The sequence below is a fragment of the Coregonus lavaretus genome (assembly GCF_964263955.1).
Source record: "Coregonus lavaretus genome assembly, contig: HAP1_SCAFFOLD_2177, whole genome shotgun sequence".
Lineage (NCBI taxonomy): Eukaryota > Metazoa > Chordata > Actinopteri > Salmoniformes > Salmonidae > Coregonus > Coregonus lavaretus.
In genome coordinates, this window is record NW_028158108.1 from 45,001 (window position 1) to 62,643 (window position 17,643).

Genomic DNA, 17,643 nt, shown 5'->3' on the forward strand with positions numbered 1-17,643 from the left:
CGTGATTAAATCAACCTTTACCACCGTTTCATCTTTGCCTCCTTCGTCTCCCTGACTACAGAGATTCTCCTGATTAATGCGCTGGATGAAAACACACTTTTTTCCCTCTCTCCCCGCGCTCTTTATTAATGAGTGTAATCAAATTTAGATACATAATTTGTGTATCGTTGTCCTTAAATCATGTACAGATTTTCTAACCTCGGGGAAAAGTTGCTGCGCGCTGCAGTTTTCTGACTTCTTCATTTCACGGCTCTTTTGCTTTTCAAAAAGCACCTTCAAAGAGTCGAAAGGTCTTCTTCCAGGAGACTCTGCTCTCTGAGTGATTCCAGCACTTCAAAAGAGACCAGCGATGACCTCGTTGTTTCGGAGAGTTGCATCACCTTCTTCAGTGTTTACTTTTGAAAAGTCCAAATTAATTCAGCATTTTTCAGCCCCCGTTCAAAGTCAAAGGGGCCGTGCCGTGACTTATCCGTGGCCAACTAACTCGACGAGTTCAAAACTTTAACTTTTTACTTCAGACTTTATATTTTTACACGCCAAAATGACTCCAGACTTTGTCCCTCTTGTTTGTATTTGACAGGTCAAAATGGCACCAAACAGGGATTTCCCCTTCCCTCTTTATGGTCCTCCCCAAACCCCCAAACTGTCCGCGTTCCAGACTGACTACAAAGCAGTCATCTGCTGTCTCATGACGCCTGGATCTTTAACATATTCACTAACCACATTATATGCAATAGCAATCTGATGCCTGACAGTCATTGACCTTTGGTTGATACAATGCCACGTCTGCGATTTAGTCAGCCTGGAACCCTGCCACTGTTTTTTGATTCTGACTCCCCTTTAACAAGTGACGTTTCTTGCATGTTCAATATCACCACAGAGCATCATCCTTCATCCTTCTATAATCACGGGAAAATCTGTATCAATTAATGATCTCGGGCAGCTCGTTTATAACGCCCTGTTGTCATTAATCTTCTGAGGTGCAAAAGTTTCAGACGACAGTCCAGACCGAATGTCTCCTCGGTGGAGTCTGCCGCTGTCAATTTGGATTTAACTACTTATTTTCACCGGCTGTGGCTAAGTGGCAATGTCCTTGTCTTCTCCAAAGTGTTCCAAAGTGCCCTAACAAGCCATCCTGTGAAGTGTTGTGAGTGTAAACTCCGTTCTGGAGTGTTTTCTTTGACATTCATCAGCCCTCTTACATTACATTTACAGTTATTATGGTTATTTAGCAGACACTCATCCAGAGTGACTTACTGCTAGTGCATTCATCTTACGGTAGCTAGGTGTGATAACCACTTATCACGGTCTTACGCCACATACCGCTGACGTTTTTGATGGTGAGGACACACTGAGCTGTCAGCCAGAGTCAGTTAGCGCTGCTTTCGCCTTTCAGACGAGCACCGTGATGTTTAAATATGTAAGAGAGCATCCTAAATGTACCACACTAAAGTGGACGTTTTTCTTAAACTGAAGTCATGTACCTCAGAGCCAAAGAAAAAAACTTGCCTAGACCTAAATCAATCACGGGCATGAAAACATGTCATGTTCATCAAGTATTAACAGCAGCTTAACGGCTGGTTGTAGAATCCTATTATCTTTCCTGCGTGGTGTTGTTGTTGTTGTTGTTGTTGTTGCTCTGTTTGTGTGAATAGGAGTAATTCCCCTGTGGTTGTATCTGGGGGACTGGAGGAGGTGTTGATGATTTTTGGAGCTTGTCTAAGTGGAAGTCTATGGGATCTGAAGGAGGGTTGAATGTTGAGGTTGTTGATGCCGGACGCTGTTGATGCTGAGCACTGTTGTTGCCATGTTGCAAATGTAATCAGAGTCAAACTATATTACATCTCTATCTCAAAGTCAAACTGTAATGTGGAAATTAAATGAGGGGCGGAGCAGAAGGGAACAGAACGGCGCCCAGACAAGATTGAAGAGGGGATGAATGCTTCCCGCTGCGACTCGACGCCTTGGTCACTGCCGCATTTACACATTTCTTAAAGCATCTAGTGATTTATTCACAACCGTGGCGTCTAAGTGTGTCGTCGGACCCCCGAGAGCAACGCCTGCCACCCCACATGTCACGCCACTATCCCCTTCCTTAATGCACCCCCCTACGCCTGCAATTCCCCTTCTCTAGGAGAGAGAGAGAGAGAGAGAGAGAGGAGAGACAGAGCAACAAAGTGACATCAGCAGGAGAGAGAGGTTAATTTGAATACCGCATTGTTGTTTTGATGTAGTCTGTGGCGATGCCACGGCTATTTATTTCTGGTTCCCAGTTTGTCTCTCTCGCTCTCTCTCTTTCTCTCTCTCTCTCGCTTTCTCTCTCTCTCTCTCACTTTCTCTCGCTCTTTCTCTTTCTCTCTCTCTATCTCCCACTCTTTCCATCCTTTATTTTCCCTCCATCCCTTTGATTTGTCTGTGTCTGCTTGCATCATATCCGTACCATTGCCAGCAGGCAGAGCAGGAGCAGGAGTGAATCCAGGCACAGCATATGAATAAGGGCCCCTGAGAAACCCATCATAGTAAGATTCGGTCAAGTGGGGATTAATCAAATGAGCGCATAAATTAACACTTTTCTTAATTGAGGACTCCTGTCGTTATCGGCATCCATCGGAATTAGGTCGGCTTTATCTGCGGGAGTGGGGTAGTATTAATCTCCAATCGTCATCATTTTTCAGAGTTTTTTCTTTTAATCAAAGTGCCTTGTAGAAAATGAGTTGTCAAACTCTGCCAACCACTTACAGGAGTCTGCATGAGGAGGATTTGAATTGCATACATGATGGATTTTTTTTTTAAACACCAGAGGAAAGAAAGAAAGAAACCACGTCTGCTTCTTCTTCATTGGTGGGCAGATTGACGCCGAACTTTGTTCGATTTCTCAAGATCAATTTCAAGAGACTATAATTGCCCCGATACTAATTGTTATCAGAAATGTATCACCGCTGGGTAACAGCCCACAGTGTCTTTTTATTGCAAACTATTTCCAATCCTTTCATCCTCATTAGAACAATTCTTTTCATTAGTACGAATCAATGAAGATGGAACAGGAAAAAAAAAGTGCCATTTAAAAAGCATAAAAACAAGTCTCGGAATCCAGAAACACACATTAAAAAGGGAACCTGAGAAGTAAAGAAGCAAAAAATAGTACTAAAAAAAGCAGCCAGCACAGCAGGATAGGTTTCACTGTCCGATGTGTTTAAGGGCTGGAGAGGAAGCGGCCATTTTCTTTGCCTTATCAGCTGGAAGATAATCCCGGATTGATCACCACTAATAAAGTCTTATTATGACTGACATGGCGCTCTGGGATCTAGTTGACAGATGGAATGGCTGAAGAGCACAGCTCAGAGCAGCAAGCAGTAGACCTGCTGGAAACCTACAATATATACAGGCTTTTACCTCAGCTCAGCAAGACTTAAGGCCAAATGAAAAGATGTGGAGGGAGGTGATAGCTATGTATTTTTAACCTTTGACATGGCTATGCAAGACAAGCTATGGCTCTTGGTTATAGACCAAGGCTTTTCTGCCTCAAGTCTTAATAATAAACAAAAGTGAAATAAACAATCAGAAATTAACAGTAAACATTACACTGACACGTTTCAAAGGAATAGACACATTTCAAATGTCATATTATGGCTATGTACAGTGTTGTAATGATGTGTACACTCTCTCTCAACTGTCCTTATTCTGTCTCACATATCAGCCCTCAGGTAAACACCTGCAATAGAAGCAGTGGTTAGAATGTGAGGTGTGATATGTCATGGTTTGTGTGTTGTATGACATTGACCTAATAAAGGGGATTTTTTATTATCTTTCTCTCTCTCTCTCTCTCTCTCTCTCTCTCTCTCTCTCTCTCTCTCTCTCCTCTCTCTCTCTCTCTCTCTCTCTCTCTCTCTCTCTCTGTCTCTCTCTCTCCCTCTCCCTCTCCCTCTCTCTCTCTCTCTCTCTCTCTCTCTCTCTCTCTCTCTCTCTCTCTCTCTCTCTCTCTCTCTGTCTCTCTCTCTCTCTCCCTCTCTCTCTCTCTCTCTCTCTCTCTCTCTCTCTCTCTCTCTCTCTCTCTCTCTCTCTCTCTCTCTCTCTCTCTCTCTCTCTCTCTCTCTCTCTCTCTCTCTCAATTCAATTCAATTTCAATTCAATTCAATTTAAGGGGCTTTATTGGCATGGGAAACGTATGTTAACATTGCCAAAGCAAGTGAAGTAGATATTAAACAAAAGTGAAATAAACAATAAATATTAACAGTAAACATTACACAGAAGTAACATTACACAGAATAAAGACATTTCAAATGTCATTGTGTATATATATATATATATATATATATATATATATATATATATATATAGTGTTGTAACAATGTGCAAATAGTTAAAGTACAAATGAGAAAATAAATAAACATAAATATGGGTTGTATTTACAATGGTGTTTGTTCTTCACTGGTTGCCCTTTTCTTGTGCCCCTCTCTCTCTCTCTCTCTCTCTCTCTCTCTCTCTCTCTCTCTCTCTCTCTCTCTCTCTCTCTCTCTCTCGCTCTCTCTCTCTAGGCTCGGAGATGGTGGAGGCCCAGTGTCAGAGGTTCGAGGTGAGGAGTCCTGACGGGGAGCGGGTGCTCTTTTCCGCTGACGAGAAAGAGATCAGCATCGGCACTGAGAAACTGAGGGTGACAGGTAACACACATACGCACACATGCAGGCACACACACACACACACACACACACACACACACACACACACACACACACACACACACACACACACACACACACACACAGACACACACACACACACACTAGTTTGAATCCCCGAGTTGACAAGGTGAAAAATGTGTCAATGTGCCCTTCAGCAAGGCACCTGACCCTAATTGCTCGCTCTACAACACATTTCAAATTCACACAGGCATACTAATATACACTTGTACATGTTTGAACTAGGACAAATATAAGCACCCCCCAAATTATTATTATTAAAGGCCCAGTGCAGTCCTGTGTTGTATATATATTTTCGTAAATTAGTTAATAAACCAATAAGAAAGAGAGTTCCAAACCTCTCTGCCAATAACAGCTAGTTTACAGTTTCCCCCTCCCCACAGACCACTCCCAGACAGTCCTAGCTAAATTCTTGCTTGAGACATTGCTCTTTATTTCTTTTTTACCATTTTAATTTCATTTTTACCCATAAATTGTTTATATTGAGATAAAAAAACGGCTGTATTGGACCTTAAATTATTACACACACGTAGACCTGCGGGTCCTGACAGAGATCATTGCTACAGCAGTCAGCATTTTTCATCTGCGGTTGGGAGCAGGGGGTTAGACAGACGACTTTGGGATGAAAATATTTGTTGTTGTCCTGGAGATGATTTGGAAAGCTGTCGTCTTTCTGCTTCGTATGCGTCAGCCTACCTATTGAAAGTGCATATATGTCTCATTATTCACACGCTCAGAATTTGCTGATTCAAGTTAAGTAGCCTCTCCTCTCCTAGTTGGACATGCACCTAGTACCTATATGTGTGGTCTTACTGAAATAGAGTAGGCTGCCTATGCATTAACGGAGAACCAAGTAGTAGTTATCTTTTCGAGGAAATTAAATCAAATATGATTAGACTATAGTTTACTACAACGTCTTTAAATCCTTATTGATTATGGAAAGAAGTGGAGGGCACTCAACCAACGTGAGTCGAGGTGCAATCAAAAAATTCGATCATCATTTAAAAGGAAAAAGAGAAACGTGCACGTGGGTTACCATGGTGAGCGAGCGTTGAGCCATTTCATTTTCAATAAATATTGATTACCTGTTCATTTCTCTCGGCCTGCAGATCGTACTCCTAAAGGGTAGGCTAAATCATATATGCAAAACGTAGCTCGAGAGAAAGTGCAAGTATCCTCGCTCATCATTCTTGCTGCTTCAAGTTCAGTAGCGATACGTGCGAGATCAGATGCGCGTGTGGTCTCAATTAAATAGAGTAGGCTATAACCTATGCATGGGTGGAGAAGCACGGGGCAGTTCTCTTTCCAAGGAAATGTACTTCCTAAAAAGGATTAGGCTATAGTTTACTTAATTTCTTTAGAAATAAATATTGATCGCCCATATTTGTAGGCTATAAAATGTAGCTCAAGAGAAAGTGCAAGTCTCTCCGACTCTGCTCTCTTCAAACTACTTCTAGCCTATTTGCTGATATAGCAGAGTTATACCGATAGCCTAATATAATGGGCCACTTGAGAATCTCTGGTAATTTAACCTATTTTCTTAGGTTATTTTTGCGCATTTTGATATTGCCTATAGGGAGAAAAATTGTTGAGTCCATGCCTGGCAAGTGAGCTGTGTCACATACGCCTAAAATAATATTGCGGGACTGCAGTTGGGTTTGATGCAGTTTGAGGTACAGTTATATGTTAAACGCAGGGAAGTTGGGTGGCTTTACCCAGTCTAAAGGGCTCCATTTACAGATCAGTGCTCCTATAGCAACCAGATAGATTGTGATGGTGCTAAGGGCCTGTGTGCAGCAATGCACAGCGACTGCTAGTGAGTGGGTCGACTGCTAGTGCATGTGGCCTACATGCAGACACCAGTTTAGATAGAGAGACAGGGAGGGAGAGAGAGAGAAAGGGAGATAGAGGGATGGAAGAGAGAATTAAGAGAGAGAGAGGGAGAAAAGGAAGAGAGAGAGAGAGAAAGAATGAAAAAGAAAGAGGGAGAGAGAGAAAAATGGGAGAGTGAGAGAGAAGGAGAGAGAGAGAGAAGGAAAGATTAAAAGAGAAAAATCACATCCCTCACTCTGTTTGCTTTTCTGGCGCAGCGGTCTCTCTCTCGTTAAACGAAGACGGCGGGGAGGTCAAGTGAAAGCAGTCGGGGGTTGCGGGCGAACAGACACCCGTCCTCCATCCTCCTCCTTTTTCCCCCTCTGTAATTGGACAGATCTGTCCATTACAAAGCCAGGAAAGAAAGAAAGGGGGGGTGGGTAAAGTGGCTGCAAGGTGATGGATGTTGTATTTCGTCGCTCACGTCCGGAGAATGAAAGAATGGAGGGAGGAAGGAGGGAGGGATGGATGGAAGATGGACAGAGGAGCCCAGTGAATAGGAGGTAATAGGGGTTAGGCCTGAGCAAATGAGAGACACTCGGCGCAGAGGAAGGCTGCGGAGGGAAATCGTCAGAATCTCGACTCGACTAGCACTGCCTGGCCACAGGGGAAAACTGGTGTTCATGTATCTGCACCATGCTAGAACATCTCTCATACTATTTCTGTTTAGTGTGGAGCGACATGATGTCATTGACTTGTGTTCTAACATGGGCTACTTAGACTGATATCATTTTTCTTTAGATGGATGACACGCATTTCTATTCTATTTTCTATTATTATCTGCATTGTCGGGAAACTGTACTGTTTTACACCTGTTGTATGCTGGGCACGTGGCGAATAAAGTTTGAAACCTTTGAAACTTAACTTGAAACATACACTGAGTGTACAAAACATAAGGAACTCCTGCATTCTTCAAGGCAAAACTGCTCCAGCTCCTTCAAGTTGGATAGGTTCCGCTGGTGTACATAAATCTTTAAGTCATACCACAGATTCTCAATTGGATTGAGGTCTGGGCTTTGACTAGGCCATTCCAAGACATTTAAATGTTTCCCCTTTAACCACTCAAGTGTTGCTTTAGCAGTATGCTTAGGGTCATTGTCCTGCTGGAAGGTGAACCTCCGTCCCAGTCTCAAATCTCTGGAAGACTGAAACATGTTTCCCTCAAGAATTTCCCAGGATTTAGCACCATCCATCATTCCTTCAATTCTGACCAGTTTCCCAGTCCCTGCCGATGAAAAACATCCCTGTTGCCACCACCATGCTTCACTGTGGGGATGGTGTTCTCGGGGTGATGAGAGGTGTTGGGTTTGTGCCAGACATAGCGTTTTCCTTGATGGACAAAAAGCTACATTTTAGTCTCATCTGACCAGAGTACCTTCTTCCATATATTTGGGGAGTCTCCCACATGCCTTTTGGCGAGCACCAAATGTGTTTGCTTATCTTTTTCTTTAAGCAATGGCTTTTTTCTGGCCACTCTTCTGTAAAGCCAAGCTCTGTGGAGTGTACGGCTTAAAGTGGTCCTATGGACAAATACTCCTTCAGGGTTATCTTTGGTCTCTTTGTTGCATCTCTAATTAATGCCCTCCTTGCCTGGTCCATGAGTTTTGGTGGGCGGCCCTCTCTTGGCAGGTTTGTTGTGGTGTCATATTCTTTCCATTTTTTAATAATGGATTTAATGGTGCTCCGTGGGATGTTCAAAGTTTCTGATATTTTTTTATAGCCCAACCCTGATCTGTACTTCTCCACAACTTTGTCCCTGACCTGTTTGGAGAGCTCCTTGGTCTTCATGGTGCCGCTTGCTTGGTGGTGCCCCTTGCTTAGTGGTGTTGCAGACTCTGGGGCCTTTCAGAACAGGTGTACATATACTGAGATCATGTGACAGATCATGTGACAGATCAGATTGCACACAGGTGGACTTTATTTAGTTAATTATGTGACTTCTGAAGGTAATTGGTTGCACCAGATCTTATTTAGGGGCTTCATAGCAAAGGGGGTGAATGCATATGCACGCACCACTTTTCCGTTATTTATTTTTTAGAATTTTCTGAAACAAGTTATTTTTTTCATTTCACTTCACCAATTTGGACTATTTTGTGTATGTCCATTACATGAAATCCAAATAAAAATCCATTTAAATTAGAGGTTGTAATGCAACAAAATAGGAAAAACGCCAAGGGGGATGAATATTTTTGCAAGGCAATGTATGTAGTTCAAATCATATCAAAAACATATGAAGTTCATTCCTTATCAAGGACAAATCAAGTTTGTTACATATCAAATAACATATCGGCAGCCCACAGACTAGCCTAATACTAACACATCACAGGAATGTTTGAGGCTGGTTGCTGTATTGGATTGCTGTTGGTTTTGATGTCATTGGCAGGTTGTGTCTTTCTATTGTGTTTTTATTGTCTTTCTATTGTCTTTCTCAGGGAACGAAGGCATCGTCTTCGGACATTCAGTGGAGACGTCCCACATCAGAGCAGAACCTTTCCAGGATCTCAAGTATGCATTCTGGGAACACACACACACACAAACGGACATACATACACACACACACACACACACACACACACACACACACACATGGACACACTCACAAATGGACACACACACACACACATGCAGATGGATGGACACACACGATCACACACATACACACACACACAAACGGACACACACACATGCAGACGGCTGGACACACACACACACGGACACACACGCAGACGGCTGGACACACACACACACGGACACACACACTGACTCACTCATTCACTGTATTTTGAAGATACGCCAAAGTAATTAAAAGAAAGGGAGAGTGTGTGGGAGTGTGTGGAGAGAGTGTGTGGGGAGAGTGTGTGGGAGAGTGTGTGGGGAGAGTGTGTGAGGGAGAGTGTGTGAGGGAGAGTGTGTGTGGAAGAGTGTGTGAGGGACAGTGTGTGAGGGAGAGTGTGTGAGGGAGAGTGTGTGTAGGAGAGTGTGTGTGGGAGAGTGTGTGTGGGAGTGTGTGTGTGTGTTATGTGTGTGTGTGTGTGTGTGTGTGTTATGTGTGTGTGTGTGTTATGTGTGTGTGTCCATACCTGTGTATTATAGCTCTTCACTTCACTTTATAAAACCCATCGGCCTTGGAGGCGTGGTCATCCTGATGTGAGCGTAGAGAGAGTAGTGTGGTGCAGTTACACGACTCTTTAAGAGGGCAGTCATGGCCAGGTTGCTCCTCTATACACTCCCCAGTCATCTACATTAAACCCAGGAAAGGATCAGGTGAGATGCTTTATACAGGGTCAGCTAGTGACCAAGGGCACACTACATCGACCCTCTCGATCAATGGCTGATGGATGGAATGGATGGAATGAACCAGGGCCTGTATTCATAAAGCGTCTCAGACACAGGAGGTTGGTGGCACCTTAATTAGGGAGGACGGGCTCCAGGTAATGACTGGAGCAGAATAACTGTAATGGTATCAAATACATCAAACACATGGTTTGATGCCATTCCATCCACTCTGTTCCATACATTATTATGAGCCGTCCTCCCCTCAGCAGCCTCCACTGGTCTCAGAGTAGGGTTTCTAGGGTCAGTTTTGTCTTTTAGATCGTCATGAATAACATTACATGGAGAAGGGGGACCTGATCCTAGATAAGCGCTAGCATCAACAACCCCCCTTTCCATGTAATCATTACGATCTAAAAGGATCCAGGATCAGAAATCTCTTATTTTATATATATTTTGTTATTGTATACAAGGCAGAACGGATCCCTGAAATAGCGACATGTATAAAGGCGTATACAGTGTTTCCCTTACTGTTGGACAGGCGGGCTTGCCTAAAAAGAGTTTGGTTTCTATTGTTTTCAACTGACAATGTTGTTGCCAGAGGGCCTGGATGTTGCCTTGGGAGCATCTCGCCTCACGCAGCCTTCTGGGTACAGACTTCTAGTGAACATGTCATCCTCCTCTTCATTCAGTACAGCTGTATACTCTTCATGTGAATCCATTCAACACAGTTTGATGGCAGAGGTATTTGATCGCTGGTCTCTCATCAGCCAATCAAATCTCACCGATTCTCTAACTCTCGCCTCATTGGCCGACAGCCGCATGGACGTCACAACGGGCTGCCGGCCGTAACACTTACATCCTCTTTATTAAACTGTCGAGCAACTCCGTAGCAGTGACTGTATTATACGTCATAGCAATAATCCTTTAAGACGATAGCCTATAGGGCCCTGTGGGCTAGCTAGCGTAGCGGTAAGTAAATGTGTGGATTAGCAGAGAGATGGACAGACAGGCTAGCGTAGCGGTAGCGTTAGCAAACAGCGCAGTATGTAAATGTGTGGATTAGCAGAGAGACAGACAGACAGGCTAGCGTAGTGGTATCGTTAGCATACAGTGCAGTAAGTAGTTGTGTGGATTAGTGGAGAGAGAGAGAGACAGACGTGTATGATGGAGAGCTAATGGGCGGTTTCCAGTCACCTATGAACTGCTTTTATGCAAATGTTGCAGGCTCATTTGCATGTTGTCAGGGCAGATTAAGTTCTGGGGAGAGAAAGGGACCGATGGGCCTGGATTGGACTGGAGGAGTGAAGTGGAGAGTGGAGGGGAGTGGAGGGAGGGAGGGACTGAGGGAGGAAGGGATTGATGGGCATGGATTGGACTGGAGGACTGAAGTGGAGTGGAGGGGAGTGGAGGGAGGGACTGAGGGAGGAAGGGATTGATAGAGGGAGGGAAGGAGGGACTGATGTAGGGAGAGGGAGGGAGGGAGGGAGGGAGGGAGGGAGGGAGGGGTATGTTTTAGGGTTCATATTCTTATACCTTCTCTGTCCACCTCCCAAATGCACCCTATTCCTAACATACTTGCTATATAGGGAATAGGATGCCTTTTGTGCCCATTCCTCTGTCTGTAATAGATATTATATCTGGTGTTGGTTGGGAAGTCTCTTTTTAATTCCTCCTGATTTCTCTCCGTCTAAAACCACAAGACACCAGGTAGTTGCTGCACACACACACACACACACACACACACACACACACACACACACACACACACACACACATTTTAACACAGACAGCACACACTGTTCTCTCTGTTCTTCTCACCAAGCACCAACACTATGAAACAGGAGCTCTCCTACCGCATTAAAGCAAATTGCTCTCTCTCTCTCTCTCTCTCTCTCTCTCTCTCTCTCTCTCTCTCTCTCTCTCTCCCCTCTCTCTCTCTTTCTCTCCTCTCTCTCTCTCTCTCTCTCTCTCTCTCTCTCTCTCTCTCTCTCTCTCTCTCTCTCTCTCTCTCCCCTCTCTTTCTCTTTCTCTCCTCTCTCTCTCTCTCTCTCTCTCTCTCTCTCTCTCTCTCTCTCTCTCTCTCTCTCTCTCTCTCTCTCTCTCTCTCTCTCCCTCTCTCTCTCTCTCTCTCTCTCTCTCTCTCTCTCTCTCTCTCTCTCTGACACACACACACAACTACCCCCCCTTATACACACACAGGCGCACACACACAGAATGCATGACACGCATTAATCATTTCAGAGTGGCATTCTCATTTCACCCCTTACCTCTGAGTGAACTGAAAAAATGTGCATTTTTGACTGACCGGCTGTGGCCTTTCTCTCTGCTCTGCGTCGGGGGTTAATTCAGTATTACACGCTTTACATATTTCACTCCCTCGTCTCTCACTCATTAATTGTTCGGTAGAACGGAAACATAGGAATGAATCAAATTCATGTCCCTACCTTTTATAGTCGTTTAATATAAGTGTATTCATTAGGACGTGTACTTAACAGGCGATCGAGGTGAATCGCTGCTAATTAGCTGGACCAGGAGTTTTTTCTCAATTTTTTTGATTCGGTATCACTTTTTGTACTTTTGGGCCGAGGTCGTTTGTCCCCTCCCCCCCTTTCTTTCTCTACCCCCTTTCTCTTTAAAAGTACCCGATTTTGCAGTTAAAGTAAATGAAACATGTAATGACTTGATGGAGTCTATTTGAGGCTAATGATGTATGTTATGGTTTAACAGAGATAGTGTTAGATGGCACCCTCTAAAATACAAATTAACATAGACTACATCCCAAATGGCACCTGACACCCTATTTAGTGCACTACCTTTGACCAGAGGCCTATGGGCTCTAGTCAAAAGTAGTGCACTCATGGGAATAGTGTGCCATTTGAGAAGCAGACCAGCCTACGCAGCAGGATAGCCAAGCCAATAGTTAAAGAGACTCTTTCAGAAGTTTGGACACAATTTGCTAGACGGGGATCCCAGGAAGACTTGGATAAAGTGAGTTCCTTTTGATTAACCCCAGACCCTGTCCCTAGAACACCCCATTGCAACTTTTGCATGTTGGTCCCACTTAACACCAAATCCTTTCTCCTACATCACATATGTGTCACGGTTTCGGCCGAGGCTGCTCCTTCTCCTTGTTCGGGCAGGCTTCGGCGGTCGTCGTCTCCGGAGTACTAGCTGCCACCGTTCGATGTTTCTATGTTTGATTGGTTTTGTCTGTTTTGTTACACCTGTTCCTTATTAGTGTTCATTATGCGTCCTATTTAGTTCCCTTGAGTTTGGTCAGGTGTTGTGTGTAATTGTTTATTGTCACGTTGTGTGCTAGTCCGTTTTTTCAGTTCTCTCTGTATTTTGTGTTTTGAGAGAGAGTTCCGCACTTTGTGCGCCTTGTGTTTACTTTACCGTGTTGCGTAAAGTTCGCCTGTTGCCTGTTGCCGTGTGTGGCTTGTTCTTTGGACTTCACTAAAGACGTCTGTTCGAAACCTCTGTGTGTCCTGCGCCTGATTCCACACATCCTCTACACTCAAGCCTGACAGAATTACACACCTTTTCAATGGAATCAGCAGGAGCAACCGCATCCTGGAATCATCGAGGAGCGTCTTCGTGGACAGGAGGACAGGATTAATCAAATCGGACACGCTCTGGATAGAGTTATGAACACCCTCCATCGATGGGAGACCAGCGGGGTACCCACGCCCCCACCTACCACACCATCACCATCGGTTTGTCCGCCTGTCCAACTTCCGGAACCCAGTGGGATTCGGCTCTCGCTCCCGAGGGCGTACGACGGCACCGCTGCCGGGTGTCAAGGGTTCCTGCTCCAAGTTGAACTCTACCTCGCCACCGTACACCCGGCGCCCTCGGGACACGAGAGCGTCTCCGCCCTCATCTCCTGTCTCACCGGCAAGGCGTTGGAGTGGGCCAACGCCGAATGGAGGAGAATAGACGCCGCTACTATCACCTATGCGGAGTTCTCCCGCCGCTTCCGTGCTGTTTTTGACCATCCACCAGAGGGGAAGGCGGCGGGGGAGCGTCTATTCTACCTCCGGCAGGGGATGAGGAGCGCTCAGGAGTTTGCCCTGGAGTTCCGGACTCTAGCGGTAGATGCAGGGTGGAATGAGCAGGCTCTCATAGATCACTTCCGCTGCAGCCTCCGGGAGGACGTCCAGAGAGAGTTGGCGTGCAGGGATACCACGCTTTCTTTTGACCAATTGGTTGACATGGCCATTCGGCTGGACACCCTGCTCGCCACCCGTGGACGTCCCGGGTGGGGGTCGCCCATTCCACCCTCCAGCACCTCCGAGCCGAGCCCTATGGAGCTCGGAGGTGCTGGCGCTAGAGAACGCCCTATGGAGCTCGGAGGTGCTGGCGCTGCACCAACTGTGGCCGTGGAGGGCACACCGCGGCTAGGTGCTGGGGAGGGTCTCCTGGTGGAAGAGAAGGCAGGCCACACATTGGGGAGTCCTTCCAGGTGAGTAGGCGCCCCACTTACCCAGAGCTTTCTGTCGTTCACATAACTATACCTGTTTGTTTTCCACAGGTTGCACCTCGTTCCCAGCATAAGGCGCTAGTAGATTCAGGCGCAGCTGGGAATTTTGTTAGAAACATCGAACGGTGGCAGCTAGTACTCCGGAGACGACGACCGCCGAAGCCTGCCCGAACAAGGAGAAGGAGCAGCCTCGGCCGAAACATTGACAGTACCCCCCCCTTGCGCCGACCCTGGCCTCGGGGACGACCAGGAAGACGCGGAGCAGGGCGCGTGGGATGACCACGATGGAACTCGGTCAGAAGAGACGGGTCTACGATGTCCCTCCTCGGCACCCAGCACCGCTCCTCCGGGCTGTACCCCTCCCACTCCACAAGATATTGGAGACCCCCCATCCGGCGTCTCGAATCTAGGATGGACCGAACAGTGTACGCCGGAGCCCCCTCGATGTCCAACGGGGGCGGAGGAGTCTCTTCTATCTCATAGTCCTGGAGTGGACCAGCTACCACCTGCCTGAGGAGAGACACATGGAACGAGGGCTTAATATTCTTGTAATCAATGGGCAGTTGTAACCTGTAACACACCTCGTTCAATCTCCTCAGGACTTTAAAAGGCCCCACAAACCGCCGACCCAGCTTCCGGCAGGGCAGGCGGAGGGGCAGGTTTCTGGTCGAGAGCCAGACTCGATCTCCAGGTGCGTACACTGGCCCCTCACTGCGGTGGAGATCGGCGCTCGTCTTATGTAGACGGATGGCTCGCTGCAGATGGATGTGTGCAGCGTTCCACGTCTCCTCCGAGCGCCGCACCCACTCATCCACCGCAGGGGCCTCGATCTGGCTCTCATTTCAAGGTGCCAGAACCGGCTGGTACCCTAACACACACTGGAAAGGGGTTAGTTTAGTGGAGGAGTGGCGGAGAGAGTTCTGTGCCATCTCGGCCCAGGGAACATATCTCGCCCACTCCTCCGGCCGGCCCTGGCAATACGACCTCAGAAACCTACCCACATCCTGGTTGACACGTTCGACCTGCCCATTACTCTCCGGGTGGTAACCCGAGGTAAGGCTCACCGAAACCCCCAACCGTTCCATAAACGCTCTCCAGACTCTGGAGGTAAACTGGGGGCCTCGATCAGACACTATATCCTCGGGTACCCCGTAATGCCGGAAGACGTGGGTAAATAGAGCCTCAGCGGTCTGTAGGGCAGTAGGAAGACCCGGCATGGGAAGGAGACGACAGGCCTTCGAGAACCGATCCACAACGACCAGGATGGTGGTATTCCCCTGGGAGGGGGGAAGGTCTGTAACAAAATCCACCGAAAGGTGAGACCAGGGTTGTTGTGGAACGGGCAGGGGTTGTAACTTACCCCTGGGCAAGTGTCTGGGCGCCTTACACTGGGCACACACCGAGCAGGAGGAGACATAAATCCTCACATCCCTGGCTAACGTTGGCCACCAGTACATTGTGCTAAGGCAGTGCACTGTCCGGCCAATACCTGGATGCCCAGAGGAGGGTGACGTGTGAGCCCAATAAATGAGTCGATCCCGGACCTCGAGCGGGACGTACGTCCGACCCACCGGACACTGTGGAGGGCTAGGGTCGGTGCGTAACGCCCGCTCGATCTCCGTATCGACCTCCCATACCACCGGTGCAACCAGACAAGACTTAGGTAGTATGGGAGTGGGCTCAACGGACCTCTCCTCCGTGTCATACCGCCGAGACAGGGCATCTGCCTTCCCGTTCTGGGACCCAGGGATGTAAGTGATCTTAAACACGAACCGGGCTAGAAACATAGTCCACCGAGCCTGGCGAGGATTCAGTCTCCTAGCTGCCCGAATGTATTCCAGGTTACGGTGGTCAGTCAAAATGAGAAAAGGGTGTTGAGCCCCCTCAAGCCAATGCCTCCACACCTTTAGGGCTTGTACCACGGCTAACAGCTCCCTGTCCCCTACGTCATAATTACGCTCCGCCGGACTGAGCTTTTTCGAATAAAAAGCACAGGGGCGGAGTTTAGGTGGTGTGCCGGACCGTTGTGAGAGAACGGCCCGATACCGGCTTCAGACGCGTCCACCTCCACTTGGAATGGTAAAGCGGGATCCGGATGCGCCAGCACCGGAGCCGAGGTAAACAGGTAAACAGGTAAACAGGTTCTTCAGTTTCCCAAAAGCCCTGTCCGCCTCAGCTGACCACCGCAAGCGCACCGGACCCCCCTTCAGAAGGGACGTTATGGGAGCTGCCACCTGTCCAAAACCCCGGATAAACCTCCGGTAGTAATTCGCAAAACCCAAGAACTGCTGCACCTCCTTAACCGTGGTTGGGGTTTGCCAATTACGCACGGCTGACACACGGTCAACCTCCATCTTCACCCCTGACGCAGACAACTGATAACCCAAAAAGGAGACCGACTCCTGGAAGAACAGGCATTTCTCTGCCTTGACATACAGATCATGCTCCAACAGCCTCCTCAACACTCGGCGCACCAGGGCTACATGCTCGGCTCGGGTAGAACTGTACACCAGAATATCATCTATGTACACGACTACTCCCTGCCCCTGCATGTCCCGGAAAATCTCATCTACAAAGGATTGGAAGACTGATGGAGCATTCATTAACCCGTATGGCATGACGAGATACTCGTAATGACCGGAGGTAGTACTAAATGCTGTCTTCCATTCATCGCCCTCTCTAATGCGCACCAAGTTATATGCGCTCCTGAGGTCCAATTTTGTGAAGAACCGTGCCCCGTGTAATGACTCCGTCATAGTCGCAATCAGAGGGAGTGGATAACTATATTTCACAGTAATCTGATTGAGACCGCGGTAATCAATACACGGGCGCAAACCTCCATCTTTTTTCTTCACAAAAAAGAAGCTCGAGGACGCGGGCGAAGTGGAGGGCCGTATGTATCCCTGTCTCAGAGACTCGGCAATGTATGTCTCCATTGCCCTCTTCTCCTCTTGTGACAAAGGATACACATGGCTCCGCGGGAGCGCAGCTCCGCAGGAGCGCAGCTCCTGCCTGGAGGTCTATCGCACAATCCCCCTGTCTATGAGGCGGCAACCGCGCCGCTCTTGTCTTGCTAAACACGAGGGCCAAATCCTCATACTCGGGGGGAATGTGCAGTGCGGGCATTTGGTTCGGACTCTCCACCGAGGTCGCCCCTACGGAAACACCCAGACATAGCCCCTCACACTGAGCAAACCACCCCTTAAGAGCCCTCTCTCGCCACGAAATAGTAGGATCATGTGTAATCAACCAGGGAAGCCCCAGTACCACCGGATACGCAGGAGAGTCGATCAGATAGAGCTGAATCGTCTCCTC

The 17,643-nt window shown here is 47.3% G+C and overlaps 1 protein-coding gene across 1 annotated transcript in view; it reads left to right on the forward strand.

Annotated features, from left to right (window-relative positions):
• LOC311124416 (zeta-sarcoglycan-like) overlaps positions 1–17,643 on the forward strand; it is a gene marked incomplete at both ends in the record, with an annotated part of 74,062 nt that overhangs the window by 34,334 nt on the left and 22,085 nt on the right. Inside the window, 2 exons of the mRNA XM_084198571.1 lie at positions 4,536–4,658; positions 9,002–9,074. Of these exons, the coding sequence (XP_084054697.1) occupies positions 4,536–4,658; positions 9,002–9,074 (196 nt within the window). The remainder of the gene's footprint in view (positions 1–4,535; positions 4,659–9,001; positions 9,075–17,643) is intronic.